The following is a 21,455-nucleotide window of genomic DNA, read 5'->3' as shown; positions in this document are numbered from 1 at the left end:
TAAACACTGGCCATGCTCACTGCGTGTGACGTCGTCGTATCCTGCAATGCGCATGCGGAACACTTTTAGGTCGCTTTTCGTTCATACTGAGGATCACATACAAGTCGCATATATTTGTTAATGTGAACGACCTCACAAAAAAATCGGATTTCACAAAAAAATCGGAATTGAGCATTAAGCCTTGCAGTGTGAACGTAGCGCTATTGGACACTCTAGTGGTTTGAAGAGGTGAAAGCTGAGATGAAAGCTGTCATCAGGCAATCTATGACAGGCCACTCGTCTGGCTTTATTTATTCATGTATTTATTTGTAGCTGCAACTGCATTTCTGCATAAACCAAGTATTTTTTCAGCAATCAACCAGTGCAAATTTTGCAGTGTCAAATCATTTGTGTAAACTAAACTATTCCATTGGTTTTAGTCTACAATAAACAATGAACTGTGTTTTTGAAGAATTGTTAAAATAATATGGAAATATTAAATCAATGTAATGGATGTGACTAATATAGCCTATTTACCATCCATATTTCCCTTTTATATACATTTCTTTAGGATCATTGCTGAAATTTCTGACACCAGGGCCCAGTAAAGAGGGCGATGTTCCACCTGATGTTCCACCTGATGTGACCCTTACACAAAGGCTAAAAGCCTTTAAAGTTTTTTGTTTTGTTTGTTTGTTTTAATATAATTGGCAATTACCTTGCACTGTCTGTTAAAATGAACAGAAACTTACAGTAACTTAAGAAATATAGAAAACACTGCTCACAAATTGTTGTTTTTATGAAACATTTATGAAAATGCTGACATCTATTTGTAACTTTTTGTAACTTCACTTTTTGTAGCGTGTGAAATAAAAAAACATTCCTGTTCACAATTTGTTGTTGATTTATTGAACTGCATGTGTTCGTAACTTCACAATTTGTAACTTGTGAAATAAAAAAAACTATATTGCTTAGAATTTGTTGATGTTTTATTAAAATAAAGAGTTTGTCCTAGTGAATTTCTGTTGTGTGGGGTGGGATGGAGGGGGGGGGGGGGGTTCTGCTTGGGGCCCCACCAGACCCTTGAATCGCCTCTGGCGGTAATGCACTAAGCTTGCAAGCTGCCAATAAAAATCACAGAAGAAGAAGAGTGAAGCTGTAGTTGTTTTTTTTATTCCTTCATTTTCTCAGCTGAACCCTGGAATGCATCTGTCTGAGAATTGGTTGTTTTTGTGTTGAACTTACCTGTTAAAGTTGCAGAAACAGTTCATATTTGATGTGGGAAAACTTTAAAAACGGAGCGATGCTAATGCGCTAGCCTGTCAATGGGTTTTTCAGTGTAACGTTAGCATTAAGCTAATCACTAATTGTTCGTTGTGGTCAGTTAATGAGAAATTGAACTTGTTTGTGTATTTGTGTTGTGTATGATCAGTGGCGATCCTAGAGTGATTTACTCCCCGGGCGAAACCCCCTGCTGGCGCCCCCCCGTCTTTTTTTTTTTTTTCTTTTCGGGGTTTTTTTTTTGGTGACCTTTTTTTTGGGACCGTTTTTTTTTCGCGCCCGCGCTCGTGCCACCCCCCCCCCCCCCCCCCCGGGCTCTGTATTAGCCAACAGAATGTTAACAGCTTTACATGGTCGTTTAAACATTTCTCGTCGTGTGTTGTGCGTCGCGGACGCGGCCCGTTATAAATTTGCTGTTACCAGAATGGCAATGATCAAGTCGTAATGTATTACTTAAGACTCTGTGTAATGTCATAGTAGTGTAGTACTATGGTAGTAAAGTCTTTTTGATGACTAGTACAACATTCCGCTGGCAGGATTGTGCATATTATGGGGCTACGACAAGTTAGGCACACACACACACACACTGATGACATCACCTGCGCAACTTTGGTATCGAGGGCTACCGCATGACGTCACTGCGCCGCGAGATTTTGTTAAGCGCCATATTGGAAGACCAAGTACACATCTATGCAAGTACATACATTCATAAAACAAACTACACCTGAAATGTAGCCAGGGCCGGTTCTGCCCTAATCTGGACCCGGGTGCAACATCGCGCAACCCCCCCCCCAAAAAAAAAAACCCCACCAGTCTAAATCAGAACAACCATCACATAACTATAACTATAAACATTTTATATCAACTATTTTAACTAAATGGGCTATAATAAATAAGCCTGCAGGCAGCCACGGCGGGCTGCCTCAGAAAAGTAACCATTTGTCCTACCTTAAAACTCGTTTTGCATTTTCTGCCTCCTTTTTTGTATTTTCGACCCTCCGTTTATTTTCTTTCCTTTTCTGAAAACCCGATTTGTGTCCAGACATTTTGTTCTGCTACCAACGAACTAACTCGTCAGGTCTCGTCTCTCGAGCCCGCAATGATTCCCGTGGGAAGGGCAACAACTGATACATTTTTATAAAAAGCCAATAGGGAGGTTGCATTGTTCAGGCTCTCCTTTGCTCACAGACACTCAGTAATGCACTTATTCTCTGTCTCCTGGCAGAAAGCTCCTTGGTTTGCTCCCCTTGTGTCTCAATCACAGCTGGTATTCTGTAGAACGACTTCTTTTCACCTTTCCCATCAGCTTTGTTGGAACACCCTAACACAGCACAAAAGTTTACCATTGTAGGTTTATGATGAATCAAGTGCCTCGTGGGTTTAAATTCCGCGCACTGCCGTTATTTCCCCCTGATCACCAGTTTGTTGGTCTTCCAATATGGTGCAGGGTTTGTTTACTTCCGGTTTCCAGTGACGTCAGTGAAAAGGGTCTATGGGATTCCCCATCCAAAATGTTCACACACACACACACCTGCCTGTCTTGTTTTTTTTTTTTTTTCGGGGTTTTTTTTTTTGGGGGGGGGGGACCTTTTTTTTTTCGCGCTTGCACTCGTGCCGCCGCCCCGGGCGGCTGCCCGGTCGGCCCGCCCCCAGGACCGCCCCTGTGTATGATAATTGTGTTAAATAACAAAGCCAAGCAACATGTAACATTTTTAATTTTTATATTGCAGTTTCACAGCGATTCAACAGTAAACATTTGAGAAACTCCCCTGCTGACTCGGTGTTTATAGAGAGCGTGCACGTGACATCACGAGGTCACGTGATATTTGTTTATCTGCCATCTTGGACGGCAAGGCCGCGCATAGAACTTAGACGAACCCGTTCTAATTATCCAGTGTGTGGGAGTAGATCTTTCGAGAATGGTTATATCTTGTTCAGCATTTGGTTGTACCAATAGACAGGGCCAAAAGGAGGGCCTGTCATTTTATAGATTCCCCGCAGACGAGGAGAGACGCGCAAAATGGGTGTCCGCTGTGCGAAGAGAAAACTGGTACCCCAGTTCTACCAGCCGAATTTGTAGTGAACACTTCATATCAGGTAGGTGTAATCTTCTAATTCAATACTCCTAGTACATCTGTTAAGTTGATTTTCGGATTGAATGATAGCTGCATACTTAGAAACTAGACAGTCTCTAACATTTAAAATGGCTATGCCTAGCCCTACTACCCTGGCCTAGTCTATGACAATGTTTTATCTTTTTGGCTCATATATGCCTTTGAAAGGCCAATCCATAGTAGGGATGGCGAAAACTAAAAAAAACTTGACCGACCACCGAGCCTCATTAGCCGGTTAAAGTCGGTTAACCTATGAGTTTAAACAGGGATGCAAACGGCGGATGCGCCTTTTTCACGGCTGAATTGTGCAGATCTGTTTTTTTTTTTTTTAGGGGCGGCGTTGGAGTGTCTGAATAATTTCATCAAAGTAAATTCTGTATTAAAATTACTAAATGAGCAAATGCCATTACAGTCCATGAAACATAGGAAGTATACAGTAAGTATGAGAAGAAAACAGTAAATCAGAATGCTGCGCACATTTGCGCAGCTTCCGCGAAAACGTGCGCAGCTTTCTGATTTACTGTTTTTCAGACAAAAACACACATATTTACAACCCTGTCATTATCTGGAACTGAGTTTAGATTTTGAACATTCTTACGACAAAACGTCCTGCATAGTCTCTTTATGATAAACGTCTTAATGCCACTTACCCGTGAGGTTATCAAGTAGACATTCTTCTTCGGAACCTTCCAGAGGTATAGTTGGGATACCCATCCCGCAACAAAATATTTATAAGCTTCCAGGCTCTTGTAAGCTTTGAGGGCTTTGCCAGTGTAACACGATTCACGATTAACGAGAAAATTGTAAATGTCGTGGTAGGCCAGATCGGGCAAATCGCCGGCACCGCAGCTCCGAATTCCCCTGAACAAGGATTGCGGCAAGTTGTCCGGTTCTGCAATCCCCAACCTGGAACACTTTTCCACGTAACGCTGCCTCACGTCACCTTCAAGATGCTGAACAAACTTAGACAAGTTATCGCGCGATGTAGATGGGGTATTTTCCGAATTTTCTTGGGGATTACTCCCTGGATCCATTACGCTCGCGCAAGGTAAACAATCCTGATGCCATCCAATATGGCGGAGTACACACGTGCGGGTCACGTGACTGCACATCCTCTATAGACGAGTTCACAAACACGGCAACGCGCAAGGAGTTGTGGGAAAGGTCAAAGGTTAAGGCCTCATAAACGAGCGGAAGTAGAGCACGTCAACAATGGTGGAGGCTACAGGCTCGCTGTGGGGACACTGTTGTGTTGTCGATTGCCACAATGGACGTCGACTGCTTGAACAGTGGATGTGAGAAGACTGTAGTGTACATTTAAGTGAGTGTATACAGAAAAAATTATGTGAATCCGAGCACACAGTTTAACGCAAAAGTTTGTTTATATCTCGACCGTGTCAGCTGTCAGATTCATGTTCATGGACCCGCCTTGATTTTCCCTCTCACCGATAATCATTGTCTGTAGTGAGTATTATCATGAATGTGATCACTTCCTGTCGCTGGGCACCCTTATTCAAAGGCATCATTAGCCAACCCCTTGTATCTGTGCGTTTAATTGATCTAGTAGATCTTGTTTATTTCAGTATCTATCCAATCTAGCTTTTTCACATTTATATGATGTAATTTTAGGATTTAAGCACAATGTTGGCGCCTGCACATGCCCTCCACCTTTCTTGCTGTTCACCTTTCCTACTGAAAGGCAGAATCCTGATGCACGGAAAGAATGGATTCGGCGCATTAACACTAATTGGACTAATCTATGACTGATGAGTATAGTAAGTGATACTAGTACTGATACAATAAAACAGACGACTGTAATCTGGTAGGCAGCACGACTTATATTATTTCTCCGTGTCAGATATAGAACTATAACTATGAGTCGTTGACCTGTCAAAAACTGCAGTGGACGTGGCAGTATCACCGGGTACATACCTCGATTTTTCTTCGTCTTCTTTGGACGGTACAGGCTGGATTTTCAAAATATCTGTGGCATATGCAAGCGCCCTTAACTCTTCTACCCCCATGGTAGTTGGCAATCCCCGTTCTCTCATATGCCTCTGCAATTCTGCCTTCTTCCATAAGGCCTATTTGCTAAGGTTTGGCTTGTTTGCCACCATGTTTTCATCTCCGATGAGGCCTCGACCTTTGACCCCTGCGCATGCGCGGTGATGCGTGTGAACTGGTCTATTGAGGTATTTCACCCACGTGACCAAGTCACGTGATGCAGCCATTTTGGACGGCACGCTTAAGTCCTTCAGTGCAAGGCAGTATGAGATGGTGGAGACCTTTGCACATTTTAACAAGAAAGTAAGCTGTGATTCGTGTTAAATTGGATCTGTCTTTTATCACAAACACTGTACCCAGCCTTGGTATGGAGCCAAGCTTGTCCACAGAAGTCAACAGTTTGATGAAGGATGACCCCAGCAGTTTGAAATGGTACAAGGTAGGCTATGTTCACAACACTGTCTTGTTACTCGGGGGATCCGAGATCCCCTGAAACAGACATGAGATCCTTTGAAAACATGATTTGGGAAATGTTGGGGGGGTCTCTAAAATATTGGCAAAATGATGTTTATTGACATAGCAATCGTGCGTAACGGGAAGCATTTGCATATCCGAAGTGTTGTGTTTACATGACAACGACTGCTGCTGCCAGGTTGGTTGTTGAGTAGCCTGACTGTTTTTTTTTTTTCTTGCGTGTGGTATCATTGTTGACGCGAGGTTGTTTTTTGAACATGCCAATGCGGACACGATTTCCCCTGATGAGTTATGACTTCAGACGCGATGCGTGTGTGGAGTCCGCGTGATATGTGCGTAAGATAGGCTTCTCATGTGTTTGCAGATCCGCGCTTTTTTTCTTTTTCTCTTTCTTTCTTTTTACTTAATTTCCCTGTTTATTTCTGTGTCCCGTTTCTTTCTTGCCTCTGTTATTGCGTTTTATGTCTGATATCTGCTACATGCAACCCTAGACAAATTAACACTGCCTTGTTTCACTGCTCAGATGGGTTAACAAACACTGACCCATTTACTGTTTGCTATATATTTTATCAAAATTGCGTTAACTGATAAACTAACCTGAAATGAAATGATCACTGCAAAGTCTGGAGTACTCTGTTGGCTCCCAATCCTGTCTTTTCACAGCTGTAATCCCTCTTGTCTGGGTCAGCAGGAAACCGGTAGTGATGTGTCGGTCGCGAACGATCCGGTTCAAAGAGCCGGCTCTTTGAAGTGAACGACGGGAGCGGGCTCTTCGGTGGGAGCCGAATTAGTTTTTTGTCCTTAGGTGCCTCAGAGAGAGAGACTTTCACAAAAAAAGTTGCTGTCCGATTGCGTCTTTGTGTTGTCTATTACCATTCAAAGGAAAAAAAGTAGCATGGTGTACGACTACTTTTTTTGGTTGATGTCATTCACAGCTGCGAAAATAGGAAAATTGGTGTAATGCTTAAAGCTGTGGAGCGCAGGGGAGAGGAGTCTGTGAGGCACCTGAGGAGGGGAAAATCAGCTGTGTATTTTATATTGGTAATAGAACACAGTTTTGCATTATGTTTGTGAGAAAATAATTTATTAATTGGTAAGTTTTATTTCTATAGCTAGATCATTGTTCCACTGCTATACTTTACAAAGCTTTACAATGGCTACAAAAAGTAAAAAATAAAATGGAAAACATCCTATTGATAAAATATAAATAATGTAATTAATTAACTAGTTAATTGCAGCAATTAAATCAAAAATAAAATCTCAGGAGCCGTTTGGGAGCCGAAAGAGCCGGCTCCTTATAGTAAGAAGAGCCAAAAGAGCCGAAATTCCCATCACTAGAAACCGGTAAAAGGAGCGTCCTGCACGCTGTCCCTGTCTGTTGTGGCAGCCCACAGCACAACAAGCAAACACCATGGTTATTTATAGAGTGCTTACTGACAAATTAATCTATTCTAGGTGTCTGTAACACGTTTTTTTTCAAGCCGGTTCTCCCTCTCTGTCTGCAGCGTTAGTGTGTAGCTTGACGTTCAAAATGGCGGACACCGGGGCGTCACGTGACCCTGTGACGTCAGGTGAAATACCTCAATTGAAGAACTCTGTTCGCGATCTGCCAAGTCCACAACAACTAACAAGGGCAGAATAATTATATTCCAGTCCTCCAGCAACAGATTTACAGTTTATCACAAAATGTTTACAGGAAATTGTGACTGAATATACAGGACAAGGACAGACTTAATGATTCATGTGGAAGATTAATAATTAGTGAACTTAACAAAACAGAAAATCCTTTCACGATGCTAATCTGTTAGCTGTTATGCTAACATTTTCCCAAATTCTTAGCTTGTTAGCTACGTACATTATCAACCCTGGTGATTTATAGGAAGAAAAAACAACAACATTCACTGAGAAAAATATTTGAGGAAATGTTAATAATTTAATAATATTATACACTTGATGTATTGCTATAATTGAGACAGACAGTAGACAGATAATATAATGAGATACAGACAGAAGAACAACACATTACTGCGATTCATTTTCATTTCCTCTGAGATTACAATATGATAAGTTTGTCAAAGTGATACAATGATCATCAATCTAATATTAATAAAAACTGTAAAGCTGGAAAATTTCATTTGAATATTTAAAAAATAACGTGCCAGCAATTATAGCAGTTATGATGATGCAGATTTTTTTTTTTTAAGTTCTGATAATTATTTTTATATAATGGTCACAATTATAATATTAAATCTCCTAAAAGACAGAGAAATGAAGATCTCATATTATAAATAAATATTAGAAAATCTAAAAGCAGTCCCCCCAGGATTTTGCGGGCCTTTTTTGTGATTGTTGCGGGCTAAAATGTCTGATGTTGCGGGGGTTTTTCCAAAAAATTGCGATGAAAGTTGCGGTGTTTTTTAGGCTTTTGTTGCGATTACATTGCGGGAGGAAGTGAAAGTTGCGAGAAATTGTTGCTATTTTCTCTTTTTGTGATTAAAATTGAGTGATATGTTAAATATTAAGTTATTACTGAAAAACTATTGATTAAAAAAAAACAAGACACTGAGAAATGGTCCTATAAACAACTTTACCAATATAAAAGGTTACCAGGACTACAAAAATGCAGAAAAATAGGCTTTACTTATCCAAATGCACCTGTTGGTTCAAAAGTTAAAGTGCAGAGAACCTCACAGCACAACATGAAGTTACCTTAAAATATAATATAAATGCCTCAGCTTTCATGTAAGAAAAAAAAAACTATTAATACTAGTACTGTGTGCAGGCAGTCTCTCCTGAAGACTAAATTAAACAATTATAAACTAATAAAATAAATGGCTCAGGCTTCGTAGAAGAAAAAAAAACAATTTGAACAGAATCTCACAGTATGATGCTGAAGCTGCCTAAACAATGGACAATAAAATACCATTTTGGCAAAAATGTTGGCATCCATTAATTTCTTGTATTAAGTAAAAAAAAAAGTAAAGTGCACACAGTCCTTCACTGTAAACATAACACACTTTCAGTAACAGAATTTAAGCCTATATAAACACTGACTTGCACAGCGTTGCTGACGTTTTCCAGCCCAAAATATGTTCAAAATCCACCAAAATGCACTTAAAACCGCCCAATCTGGCAACACTGCGCACATGCTGCTTCTCTTGAACGGAAACACGGAAGTAAGGCGGAAGGTAGTTTGTCGACGTCACCTCAAGACGACGCCAACGATTTGTCAAATTTGCGGGAAAGTTGCGGTGATTGGATATAATTGCAGCCCCGCCCTGAATTCGCGGGGATTGGTTGAATTTGCATTGAAGTTGCAAATCGCAACATCGCAAAATCCTGGAGGGTCTGTAAAAGACTTTCCTCATGTTCCATCTTTATTGGACTTAAACTCTCTATATAAAAGTAAAGCTGTTCATCTTAATTTTAAAAACGACAAATCATTAATATTTTATTTTGGATCACACAATCTCACAGTTGATCCAGAACAACGCAGCCAGAACCCAGCGTATAGAGTCTGAGTGAATGTGGTGTGGACTCTGTGGAGGAGCTTCATCGTGTCAGAGACGCTGTAGAAGGACAGAGTTCCTGCACTGTGATCCACATACACTCCTATTCTGGAGGGGGATGGAACTCTGAGATCAGTCTTAATGTTGTTGTGCCAGAAAGAGAGAGAAGAAGAAGAACAGCACAGACTCCAGGATTGACTGTAGAGTCCAAAGCAACACACTTTACCCCGTCCTTTCCTTCTGATGTCTTTATATGAGACTGATATTTCCACATATACCTCACTGCTCCACTCCACCTCCCAGTAACAGCGTCCACACACTCTCTCCTTACACAACACCTGATTGTAGAAGTCAAATCTCTCTGGATGATCAGAGTACGGCTGCTTTCTGTCACTGCGCGTCACCACTCTGTTCTTCTCAGACAGAATGAGGTAATAATTTACTGTGTTGGGATCCAGAGTCAGATCACAGAAATCTAAACACATGAGAAATGTGAACATGTTAGATATTAATCACAGCATAGATTTATGTGGAGAGTGAGACAGTGTGTGTGTGTGTGTGTGTGTGTGTGTGTGTGTGTTTGACACGTACAGTGCAGAAAATCTTCTCTGCTCTTTGGTTCTGAGGGTAAAATCATCTGAACTGCTGCAGCTGTGGAGACACAGAAACACAATGGAGATGAAAAATCAGGTTCTGTAAAAGACGGAAACAGTTTAAAGTGATACAATTTGTGCCTGATGTTTAATCAGCGTTTTATTTTAGAAAACACATTCTCTAGGTGTGGGATTTAAATGTGATTTTTGAACGACGGAGAAATAAACTTTATTAATAACATGAGCACGAGCAGAGAGCTGCTTTGAAACTAATGACTTCAGAATAAATGTTATTCATATGACTTATGAACTCTCTCTGTCTCTCTCTCTCTCTCTTTGGAGGAATGTGTGAATAAATGTGTGTGTGTCCTCTATACTTTATTAATAGTACAATCACTGAAAACAAAACAGAAGCTTTGACACTAAGACATGAATAAAAAGTGTAAGTGTATAAATTCATCTTTCCAGTAGAGAGCAGCAATAACAGGAAGTTCACGTCATCATCTGAAATCATTTCTGTGTGTTTTTGGGGAAATCTGATGTCTCTCTTTACTGTGCTGCAGAGAAAGTAAAGATTTCCCAGCAGGACGATTTCTCTCACCAGGTTCAGGGATTTTGATGAATTCCTCCTGGCAGAATTCCTCGAGTCTCTTTTTCAGATCAGAGAGAGATTTCCTCACTCCATCAAATGAGAGATGTTGATTGACAGTGATGCTGGGTGAGTCCTCACGTCCAGAAGAGACACAGAGAGACTGGAAACTCTACAGAGAGAAAGAAACAAACATCATGGAGAAGGAGAAAGGTGGAGAAATATTCATGGGATTATACAGACAGGGGTGTGTGTGTGTGTGTGTGTGTGTATGTGTGTGTGTTACCTGGAGGAAATGGATGTGATCGTGTGTGTGTGAAAGCTGCTCCAGCTCAGTGACTCTCCTCTGAAGATCAGCAATCTCCTGCTCCAGTTGCTCCAGGAGTCGTTCAGCTCGACTCAGTTCAGCCTTCTCCTGATCTCTGATCAGCTCCGTCACCTCCCAGCGCTTTTTCTCCATGGAGCTGATCAGCTCAGTAAAGATCCTCTCACTGTCCTCCACTGCTGTCTGTGCACTGCGCTGTTAGGACACACACACACACACACACACACACAAGATTTAAAGCTCATCTATCATTCCCTCTCTTACTGGGACTGTAAATGACTCGTTGTCCATGTTGTGTGTGTTTCTAGGAGCAGCTCTGTCTCTGCTCACTGCTCACCTTTATAGTGTTCACAGCCTGTTTCAGCTCCTGCACCTTCTTCTGCTTCTCCTGGATTCTCTGCTGGGATTTCATCTGCTCCTCCTTTAACTCACTCTGTGAACATTTAGCTGTTTAGAGGTTTGTTATTTTTCCTCCACTTCCTCCTGCATCTGCTCCTTCTATATACATGAGCTCACACCCACACGGCTAATGTTGTTCTAATTGACAGAGGAGAGATCTGGCCCAGTTATGCTGGCGTAGAGCATCGATGGGATTTAAACTCATCATCTCCTGACTGGAAGGTGAATGTTTTTTGCTGCATCATTCAGGAGGTTTAACTGTTAATGAGTTTATCACATTTTACACAGCAGTGTCTCGAGCTGTTCTGTAAAGCGAGTGTGTACTGTGTGTGTGTTTAATAGTTGTGACTTGTGTGCACATGCTTAAGCTGTAAAAGTCTGGATGATGGTGCCACACCCAAGATTTGCCCTCTGAGCAACAATACATTTAACATTCTCTTAAAGCAAGACAGACTTTTGATTTCATAAAATCAGTGAAATTTGGTCATTGTGATTCATGTTTATTTCTGTAATATTTCAAAAATCAGGCCCTTCTGAGGCTGGGAAGTTATTTAATTTGACGGGATTAAAGCAAATAATGTGCATGAAAGCATGCGCTTCGTGCCGTCAAGCAGACAGAGGAAGTCCGCTGTGCACATGTTTTCATTGACCGGGCACTGACCCAGTTACGTCATTTTTCTGTGAGACGAGGAGCTAATCATAACATTCACATTGCAAGTTCAGTGCTCAAGTTGTGACAGAAAATATGACGGCACCAATGGATCCTACACATCAAATGCTGGTTCATCTGTTTCTCCCTGTTGTAAATATTATAATTAGTGAATAACAGGCTGCAATTAGCCCAAATATGTATCTTTTTGAGGCGAACGTGAGCCTGATCACTCATCTTGTTGAAGCTCGTTTTTCATTGAGCGTATTCTAGCCAATATTTGTTAGACATAACGAAAATTATGTATTGATTTCACAATGTAAATATTATTCCTGTGCATTAGATAGTTTTCGTAGAAGGTCCTTTTTTTATCATTGCGATGGTGAAGACCGCTGAGCAAAAATGTGTGTAATTAGACGATACACCTATATTGCACAACTTCTGGTGAACAACCTCTCGATTCACTATCATACTGTGCACTGTATTTCACTGAGCAAGACGGTATACGGTTGTTTTTCACTGTGGCAGTGGGGGCGTGGGCAAGCACTGGTTTGTGAATGGAGAGTGAGGCCTGTGCTGTGTGTGTGTGTGTGTGTGTGTGTGTGTGTGTGTGTGTGTGTGCAGTGAGGATCTCTTCCCCTGGCTGAAATCACATCGGTACTGTGGCACACAATGTATTTTGAAACTGCTGAAAAGCGTGTTTTGTGTTAAGAGACAGTTTAAAAAATAAAAATGAACGTGACATTGATCCCGCCTGCCTGTTTCAGTGTCCACTATATCATGAAACCATTACGTTCATCTTTTTGATTTTTGTGTTTGCTAATGTTTTTGCCAAACATAGTGATCAGAAGTAATAGTTTGGGGAATACGAACCCTCCACTATCTTTGTAATGCCACTAATAGACTTTCCTAAACTCGACTTTAGTATAACCTCGTGAATTTCCTGTATAACCCACCCGTTTCAGACATGATCCCGAGGAGAGAAAAAAAATCCCTAAAGTTTGATTGAAGGAGTGATAGGATAGAGATATAAAAAGTCCACACACCCCGTTGAAATGATAGGTTTTTCTGATCTAAATAAAATGAGACCACGATAAATCATTTCAAAACTTTCCCCCCTTTAATGTGACCTATAACCTGGACAATTCAATAGAAAAACAAACAAATCTGTAAGGGGGAAAAAACAAAAAATAAATCACATACAATAAGTTGGTTGCATAAGTGTGCACACCCTTAAACTAATACTTTCTTGAAGCACCTTTTGATTTAATTACAGCATTCAGTCTTTTTGGGTCGGAGTCTATCAGCCTGCCACATCTAGACTTGGCAATATTTGTCCACTCTTCCTTGCAAAAGCGCTCCAAATCTGGCAGATTGCGAGGGCGTCTCTTGTGCACAGCCCTCTTCAGGTCACCCCACAGATTTTCAATTGGATTTAGGTCTGGGCTCTGGCTGGGCCGTTCCAAAGCTTTTTTGGGGTCATTATCATGCTGAAAGATGAAATTCATCTTCAGCTTTTTAGCAGACACCTGAAGGTTTGGGGCCAAAATTGACTGATATTTTGAACTGTTCATAATTCCCTCCACCTTGACTAAAGCCCCTGTTCCAGCTGAAGAAAAACAACCCCAAAACATGATGCTGCCACCACCATGCTTCACCGTGGGTATGGGGTTCTTTTGGTGATGCGAAGTGTTGTTTTTGCGCCAAACATTCTTTTTGGAATTGTGGCCAAAAAGTTCAACCTTGGTTTCATCAAACCATAACACATTTTCCCACATGCTTTTGAGAGAGTTGATGTATATTTTTTTGCAAAATTTAGCCGGGCCTGGATGTTTTTCTTTGACCCTACCTCACAGTCCAGACATATGGTGAATATAGGAGATTGTTGTGGCGGCACGGTGGTGTAGTGGTTAGCGCTGTCGCCTCACAGCAAGAAGGTCCGGGTTCGAGCCCCGTGGCCGGCGAGGGCCTTTCTGTGCGGAGTTTGCATGTTCTCCCCGTGTCCGAGTGGGTTTCCTCCGGGTGCTCCGGTTTCCCCCACAGTCCAAAGACATGCAGGTTAGGTTAACTGGTGACTCTAAATTGACCGTAGGTGTGAATGTGAGTGTGAATGGTTGTCTGTGTCTATGTGTCAGCCCTGTGATGACCTGGCGACTTGTCCAGGGTGTACCCCGCCTTTCGCCCATAGTCAGCTGGGATAGGCTCCAGCTTGCCTGCGACCCTGTAGAACAGGATAAAGCGGCTAGAGATAATGAGATGAGATGAGGAGATTGTTGTCGCATGTAGTACACAGCCAGTACTTGCCAGAAATTCCTGCAGCTCCTTCAGTGTTGCTGTAGGCCTCTTGGCAGCCTCCCTGACCAGTTTTCATCTTGTCTTTTCATCAATTTTGGAGGGACGTCCAGTTCTCGGTATTGTCACTCAGTGCGTTTACATGCACATAGAGAAAATCGAATTTCTGCCGTAGCTCGACTGAAATCGAAGTTCTAAATGCCATGGAAACACCTTAGCTCAGCTGAAATCGAACCGAACTGGATTTTTCGTAATCGAGCTACGCGACCTAGATTATGCGATTGTAGCTGAGCTACTTGGTTCATGTAAACCCTGTCGAGCTACTTACTTCAGCACTGCCCCTTCCGGAAGTGATGAGTGACGAGACCACAAGCGGGAAACACAACAGCCTCGGTCGGCATGACACGTCACCTTAGCCGCCACTTTATTAGGAACACTTGTGTCTGGGCATGTACGCACCCATTTCCAATTAGTTGGTAAGTTATTAGCATGTTAGCAGGCTAACAGTTAATATGTTCACCATTACAGATCAACTTCAACTTAGTGGCCATTTTATTAGGAACACTTCTGTTCGTACATACAAACACTCTTCTTGTGAAAACGGAACTGATAACTTTGTTTATACTCTTGAATAGCTCTTCTTCATGACGACAACCGGAAGTGGACCAACACGATGGGGCGTGTAGCGCCACCTGTGGCTCGGGTGCACAATGTACCTCACACAATAGCTCGATTTCCTTGTGTGCATGTAGGATTGGATTTCTCTGGCACCCCTGCTGGGACCCTTAGCTCGATTACCAACAGCAGCTCGATTTGGATGTGCATGCAAACGCACTGACTGTTGTCCCATATTTTCTCCACTTGTTGATGACTGTCTTCACTGTGCTCCATGGTATATCTAATGGTGTGGAAATGTTTTTGTCCCCTTCTCCTGACTGATACCTTTCAACAATGAGATCCCTTTGATGCTTTGTAAGCTCTCTGTGAATCCTGGCTTTTACTGCAGGATGCAGCTGAGTAAATGTCTGAACTTTATTTGGGGTTAATCAGAGTCCTTTTAATTGATGACAGGTGTGAACCCCAAAAGACTGAATGCTGTAATTAAATCAAAAGGTGTTAAACGCAATTAGTTTGGTCCGGCGTTTCCTTTCCTTCCCAATACAGAGTCTTTTCTTCTCACTTCCTGTTACTGTAGTCGGTCTTCCATGTTTCAAGCACGCAGTCACATGTTCTATTGTTATCTCAGGTTGCAAATTTGTATCCCACAATGTGTTGCGAACGGAGAAACCCCATCACGTCATGCGTGACATAGTGTCTTGGTTTAGCTCACGGTGAGGCAAGAAAAAAATGGCAGAGAATTTAGGGCCACAGGGCTCTAAATTCATGAATTGTTCTTTTAGGGAAAAAAGTAATAAAATTTGAAGTCTGTGATTCGAGTTCAGTAGCTTTTTGTCCACTAAAAAACATAATTGGGTGTCAGGGAAAATTCTATTTATGGCCTAAATTCGAAAAATCTGAAAGGCAGTCTACCTTTAATGATGTTATATTACACTTTAAAAATCTTTTAGTTCATTGACAAACCTTTCTGATGAACAAACAATCGTAACATTTTTAAACCTTCGATTAATTTGTAACCAAATTAAAACATCTGATTGTAGACACGAGTAAAATTAGGATGAATTCGTTCTGAAAGTGTTTCTAAAACGGTCTCACCTGTTTTTCAGTTCTTTCCGCTGCAGCTGCGACTGTGTCATGACCTCTGTGTTCATGCATCGTACAGAGATAACAGATGAAGCTTTGGTCAGTACGACAGTAGATCTTCAACACTTCATCATGCTGAGAGCAGATCATCTCTTGTAGATTTCCAGAAGCTTCGACTAACTTGTGCTTTTTTAAAGCAGGAATTTCAAGATGAGGTTTTAAGTGAGTTTCACAAAGGGAAGCCACACACACCAGACAGGACCTGACGGCTTTGTGTTTTCTCCTGGTGCAGAAATCACACTCCACATCTCCAGGTCCAGCGTAACAGTGAGCAGGAGAAGCAGCTTGGACTTCAGTCTTCTTCAGTTTCTCCACCACTTCAGACAGCATGTTGTTTCTGCGTAGAACAGGCCTTAGAGTGAAAGTGTCTCTGCACTGAGGACAGCAATAAACTCCGCTCTTATCATCCTGATCCCAGCAGTCATTAATACACACCTTACAGAAACTGTGACCACAGGGGATCGCCACTGGATCCTTCAGTAGATCCAGACAAACTGGACAGAGGAACTGGTCCATAAGCTGATCTACTGAAATACTGGCCTCGGCCATTTTCCTGAACTCATGCACTGCGAGACAGAGAGAGAGAGAGTCTCTAAGTTTCTTTTCCTCTGAAATGCGAAGTCATTTCCTGGTTGTCTGTGTATGACAGAGAGATAGAGAGAGAGGGGAGGAGGAGCGCAAAGACAGAGTTCATGAACGTTCCTCTGTTAACCATTTCTTGGACACAGTTTTTTCTGAGGCAAAATATAAACCTCCAAACTGCACAATATAACATTCTGTACAGCCATGTGAAAAAAATAAGTACATCCCATGGAAATTGTGAAATTGTTGACTTTTCTCAACACATTAAACAAGCAAATATTTCACCCTCTTTGATACAATGCTTGTAGATAAACATGATATACTCCAATAAACAACACATAAAATCGACATTTTATCCACATTTTCTTAATTTAAATATAAAATATATAAATAAAAAAGTCAGGACACCCTAGAAAAAAGTATGTACACCCTTACATTTATCATACTATCAAGTCCATAAAATTAGAACCAGGTGTTCCAGATTAGGTGCCGTTGATTAGAACCTCCTGCAGCTGGATGTACAGGTGGAACCTGTCTTATTTAAACCTGCCATCTAGGGTCTGGTATTCTCTTTGCTTTTGAAGTGTGTGGTTTCATCATGCCAAGATCTAAAAAGCTCCTGCAGGACCTCAGAAAAGTGTTGCAGGTACCAATGAATCTGGCAAGGGATTGAAAAATATCTCGATGAGAAAGTAATAGTTCCACTGTAAGGAAAATCATCTACAAGTGGTGTCGATTTCAATCAACTGCCAATTTGTCCAGGACTAGCCGCCTCAGCAAATTCAGCCCAAGAGCAGACCATTTGATGCTCAACAAAGTCTCGAGGAATCCCAAAATTTCAAAACTGGATCTCAAGGTAACTCTTGCACCTGTTGGTGTGAAAGTGCACACATCTACAATCAGAAAGAGATTGGACAAATTTGACCTGCATGGGAGGCATGCCAGGAAAAAGCCTTTGCTGTCCAAAAGCAACATTAAAAGAAGACTACAGTTTGCCAACGAACATCAAGGAAAAGACAAGTCCTTTTGGTCTCACATGCTCTGGACAGACGAATCAATAGTAGAGATGTTTGACCACAGTAAGAGTACACATGTGACACAGACCAAAGAGCTTTTCAGCAGAAAACCTCATACCATTTGTGAAGCATCATGGTATGGTTTGGTGTTTCTTCACTGCCTCAGGGACTGGGAAGTGTGCATTAATGGATTTAACTATAAATTCTGAATCCCATCAAAGAGTGCTTGAAGATAATGTGAGGCCATCTGTCCAAAAGTTGAAGTTGAACCAGAGGTAGACCTTTCAACAAGGTAACGATCCTAAGCACATGAGCAAGTCAACCAAGGAACTGCTGAAAAAGAAAAAATGGAGGGTTATGGAAAGGCCGAGCCAAAGCCCAGATTTGCACCCCATTGAAATCTTGTGGGGAGATTTGAAAAGGGCAGAACATGCAAGAAAACCCTGAAATGTCTTGCAACTGAAGGAATTTTGCATGGAACAGAGGTCAAACATTTCAGCAATCTGATATCAGAGACTGTTGGACGATTTGGAGAAACACCTTCAAAAAGTTATTTCTGTTAAAGGGGGCACTACTAGATTTTGAAGTAAAGGGTGTACTTACTTTCTCCATAGAAGAACATTACATCTATTTATGTGTTATTGAATAAATCTATCGATAATTCTATTCAATATATGATTGATAGAGCTTACTTTTCCTGCTGTTTTGTTCAAGTACATCACCTTTATCTGGAGGCACTGTATCAAAAGAGTGAAATGTTTGCTTGTTTAAATATGTTGAGAAAAGTTTCTAATTTCCATTTGATGGACTTATTTTTTTCACGACTGTATGTGTAAGCTTGTACACTGGTCTGTGCAAAACTTGCATACATTTTCCAAGGAATCTATTAATAATCTAAGGACCTCCATACTAAAAGTACATCCTTCGGTACATCCATTTAACAATTCTTCTGTTTTCATAAATTTATGACTCATTAAGGCTAATAAATAAATAAATAAATCACAAATATTGTGATGTGGATGCTTTCACATATAATAAAATGAAAATAGTATACATACCTTTAAAGAGGAGAGGGGAGAAAGACCTGAGAGGGGAGAGAATGCATTCAAGATCCAGCACAGAACTGTTTGTGTGTACCTGTGTGTCTGTGTGTGTCTCAGAGTGAGACTGGGAAGCGATAAAATAGCTGACAAGTGAACGCTGATAGTGAAGTGAATAAAGCAGTAAAAGTACGTAGGCAACTTGGCTCCATCATGTTAGTCTCTCAACCCCCTGATGTGTCACACTGGTGCCAAAACCTGGGACCGATGCTGACAGTGGCGTAGCCAGGATTTTTTACATGGGGTGGCCAAAGGGGGGGCCAAGGATATCCAGGGGGTGGCCATGCTGTGACTAAATAAAGGGGAGGGGGGGTTCCGGGGGTCCTCCCCCGGGAAATTTTGAATTAGCGAGATTTGATTTCCTGTATTCTGGTGTATCTGGTGGCATATCTGGTGCCTAACTCATGAACAAAACCCATGTGAGCCAAGAGGTCAGAAATTAATGTATTAATTTATTTATGTAACATAAAGCATCTGCAAAACAAAGAAACCATCCAACTTGTTTACTCTAGTTAAGCATCAGGATTTTAACGATCACGACTAAAATGCAAAAGTAAAAACTAAATGATCACCTGTCCCAGGCACCTGGGAAGTAGGAAGGATATTAGTCAGGCTTGAATAAAGAGTGCTTTGCTCAGGAAAAGGAAAATACTTGTATATTTAACTCATACATACAACATATGTAAACACTTACAACATGTTGTGATATTGTCCATTGTAAGTACTGTACAAACTAAATGTGTTGAGTTACAAAATGTGTGTGTGTGTGTGAGTGAGAGAAAGTGTTACACTGATGGAACACATGACATAGATGAGGTGTAGTGCATGAGTGGTGTGTGAGAGAGAGAGAGAGAGAGAGAGAGGGGAAAGTATGTGCACTGCATGTAGATATAGATGAGCTGTAGTATACGAATTGTGTGTGTGTGTGTGTGTGTGTGTGTGTGTGTGTGTGTGTGTGTGTAAAAGAGAGGGTGTGTGTTGAGAGTGCATGAGTTGTATCTTATAGTGAGTGAGAGAAAGACATAGTGTGTGTTAAGAGAGTGAAGTATGTGTTCATATATGAGTGAGAGAGAGAGTTAAGACAATGCATGTTACATTTAAATATAAAAATTTAGTGCATGAGTTGTGTGTCTGTGTTGAGTGTTGTGTATGAATGTTACATGTAAATACAGAAATGTAGTGCACAAATTGTGTGTGTGAGAGAGTGTGTGAGAGTGAGATAGACAGTGTGTTAAGAGAGTGCATAAGTGTTGTGTATGAGTGAGTGTGTTACATGTAAATATAGAAATGTGGTGCATGAGAGGGGTAGAGACAAACATTAACTTTAAAAGTTGTATTCTGCAGTTACAGTGAGCAAAGTGATTCACAGACAGCTAACTTGCCAACGTAATTTTCTCTTTTGAGTCGTACAATTGAAAACCACCGACGTTTTGCTTTCTATCTATCTAGTATCTATCTATGTGTGCACACAGCACAAATCCCACTGTAGCCGGATATCTATAAAGACGCATATTTATCTATACGGTTGCATTTACATGTAAACGAAGGTTTCAGTCACTGAAAACGGATACTTTCGAAAACCCCAGGCAGAGTGGAGATTTCTGGAAACTCGGGAGATTTCTGGAAACTCTGAATTGTCTGAGGACAGAATTGTAACTGTATGTCTACAAAGTGAGAACTTGAAGAGAGTATAAGAGATGAATAACTTACATCCCAAATTAATCGCACGTTCACGTAGGTCGTAGGTTGTTGTGTTGTCGGACTAGAGCATGACTATCTGATACCACCTGCTGCTTGAACACGCAAAATGTTTATGTGCTACGGTAATATGCATCCCCGCAGAAACCAAATAGGTGGAACAAAAATCCAGCGGGTGGAACTAACATTTCGTGGGACATATCGGCTTTATAAATGTTATTGTCCGGCCCTGGGGTGGCCAGGGCGGGGCCAAGGCGTGCCCTGGGGAGGCCACGGCCACCCCGGCCACCCCTTAGCTCCGCCCCTGGATGCTGAAGCACCATCCTGGAGTCCTTCCGTTTGCAGACCTCGTCCATGCTCTCACCACTGCTCACCAAATCCAACACCATTGCTTATCACCATGCACATGGAGCAGGAGCCATGGTTCCAGGTGCTTTTTCATGTCCAGCATGAGGATTGGCAGGTGCTCCGGAGACTGAATGCATCAGCAACTACTCCAGCAGCCAGTTCCACAGCAGCTGCAGGCTTTCCCCACATCACGCTCACCAAGATGGGGCCTCAGGATGATCTGGGTTCTTCTTGGAGTGGTCTGAATGAGCTCCTGAAGCTTGGGGTAGCTGGAGGAGCAGCGAGCAGCTCAGCTGCTGCTGCTGCTCTTGTGTGGGAAGGCCCAGTTTGCGGCACAGCAGTTGCCCACCGCCAACATGCTGGAGTACCCCGACCTGAAACAAGCCATTATGCATTGGGTTGGCCACACCCCAGAGTAGCACCATCAGTGGTTCTGCACATTCACTGTGGAGGGGATGAACCAGCCATTCGCATGCACCCAGCAGCTCTGCGATGGCTGCCATTGGTGGTTGTGGACAGAAGAGTGTGATGCTGATGACATCATTGATTTCTATCATTGAGGAAATGCTGAAAGAGACACAGTATGAATTGCTTCACAACATGTGTGATTGTGTATGTGGTCTATTTGAAGTCTCTGTGGTGTTTGTGGTAATGGGACACTGGTGTGAACAATCAGAAGCACCGGGAAGCTGAGCATGTAAGAGCTTGGGAATTCGATTCCGTGTCGGCCATGTTTGGATGC

General features: G+C 41.8%; 1 protein-coding gene across 1 annotated transcript; it reads right to left on the bottom strand.

Annotated features, from left to right (window-relative positions):
- Window positions 1-7,997: 7,997 nt before the first annotated feature.
- LOC132881429 (tripartite motif-containing protein 16-like) lies at window positions 7,998-16,600 on the bottom strand. The gene is made up of 6 exons (XM_060913883.1): window positions 15,922-16,600; window positions 11,206-11,301; window positions 10,830-11,063; window positions 10,556-10,715; window positions 9,953-10,012; window positions 7,998-9,836 (listed from the first exon to the last, which is right to left on the bottom strand). The coding sequence occupies exons 1-6, from the start codon at window positions 16,516-16,518 to the stop codon at window positions 9,304-9,306; spliced, it is 1,680 nt and encodes a 559-aa protein (XP_060769866.1). The 5' UTR covers window positions 16,519-16,600; the 3' UTR covers window positions 7,998-9,303.
- Between the last annotated feature and the right edge of the window lie 4,855 nt (window positions 16,601-21,455).

Source organism: Neoarius graeffei, chromosome 2 (genome assembly GCF_027579695.1).
Source record: "Neoarius graeffei isolate fNeoGra1 chromosome 2, fNeoGra1.pri, whole genome shotgun sequence".
In the NCBI taxonomy this organism is placed as follows: domain Eukaryota; kingdom Metazoa; phylum Chordata; class Actinopteri; order Siluriformes; family Ariidae; genus Neoarius; species Neoarius graeffei.
Note: the sequence above shows the minus strand (reverse complement) of the source record. Positions and strands in the feature narration are given on the sequence as shown.

Coding starts and splice junctions, on each gene's coding strand:
- LOC132881429 (XM_060913883.1), bottom strand. CDS start 16,518: ATGGCCGAGGCCAGTATTTCAGTAGATCAGCTTATGGACCAGTTCCTC. Junction 11,064..11,205: donor AGGCTGTGAACACTATAAAG/GTGAGCAGTGAG, acceptor GTGTCCTAACAG/CGCAGTGCACAGACAGCAGT. Junction 9,837..9,952: donor CAGAGAAGATTTTCTGCACT/GTACGTGTCAAA, acceptor TCATGTGTTTAG/ATTTCTGTGATCTGACTCTG.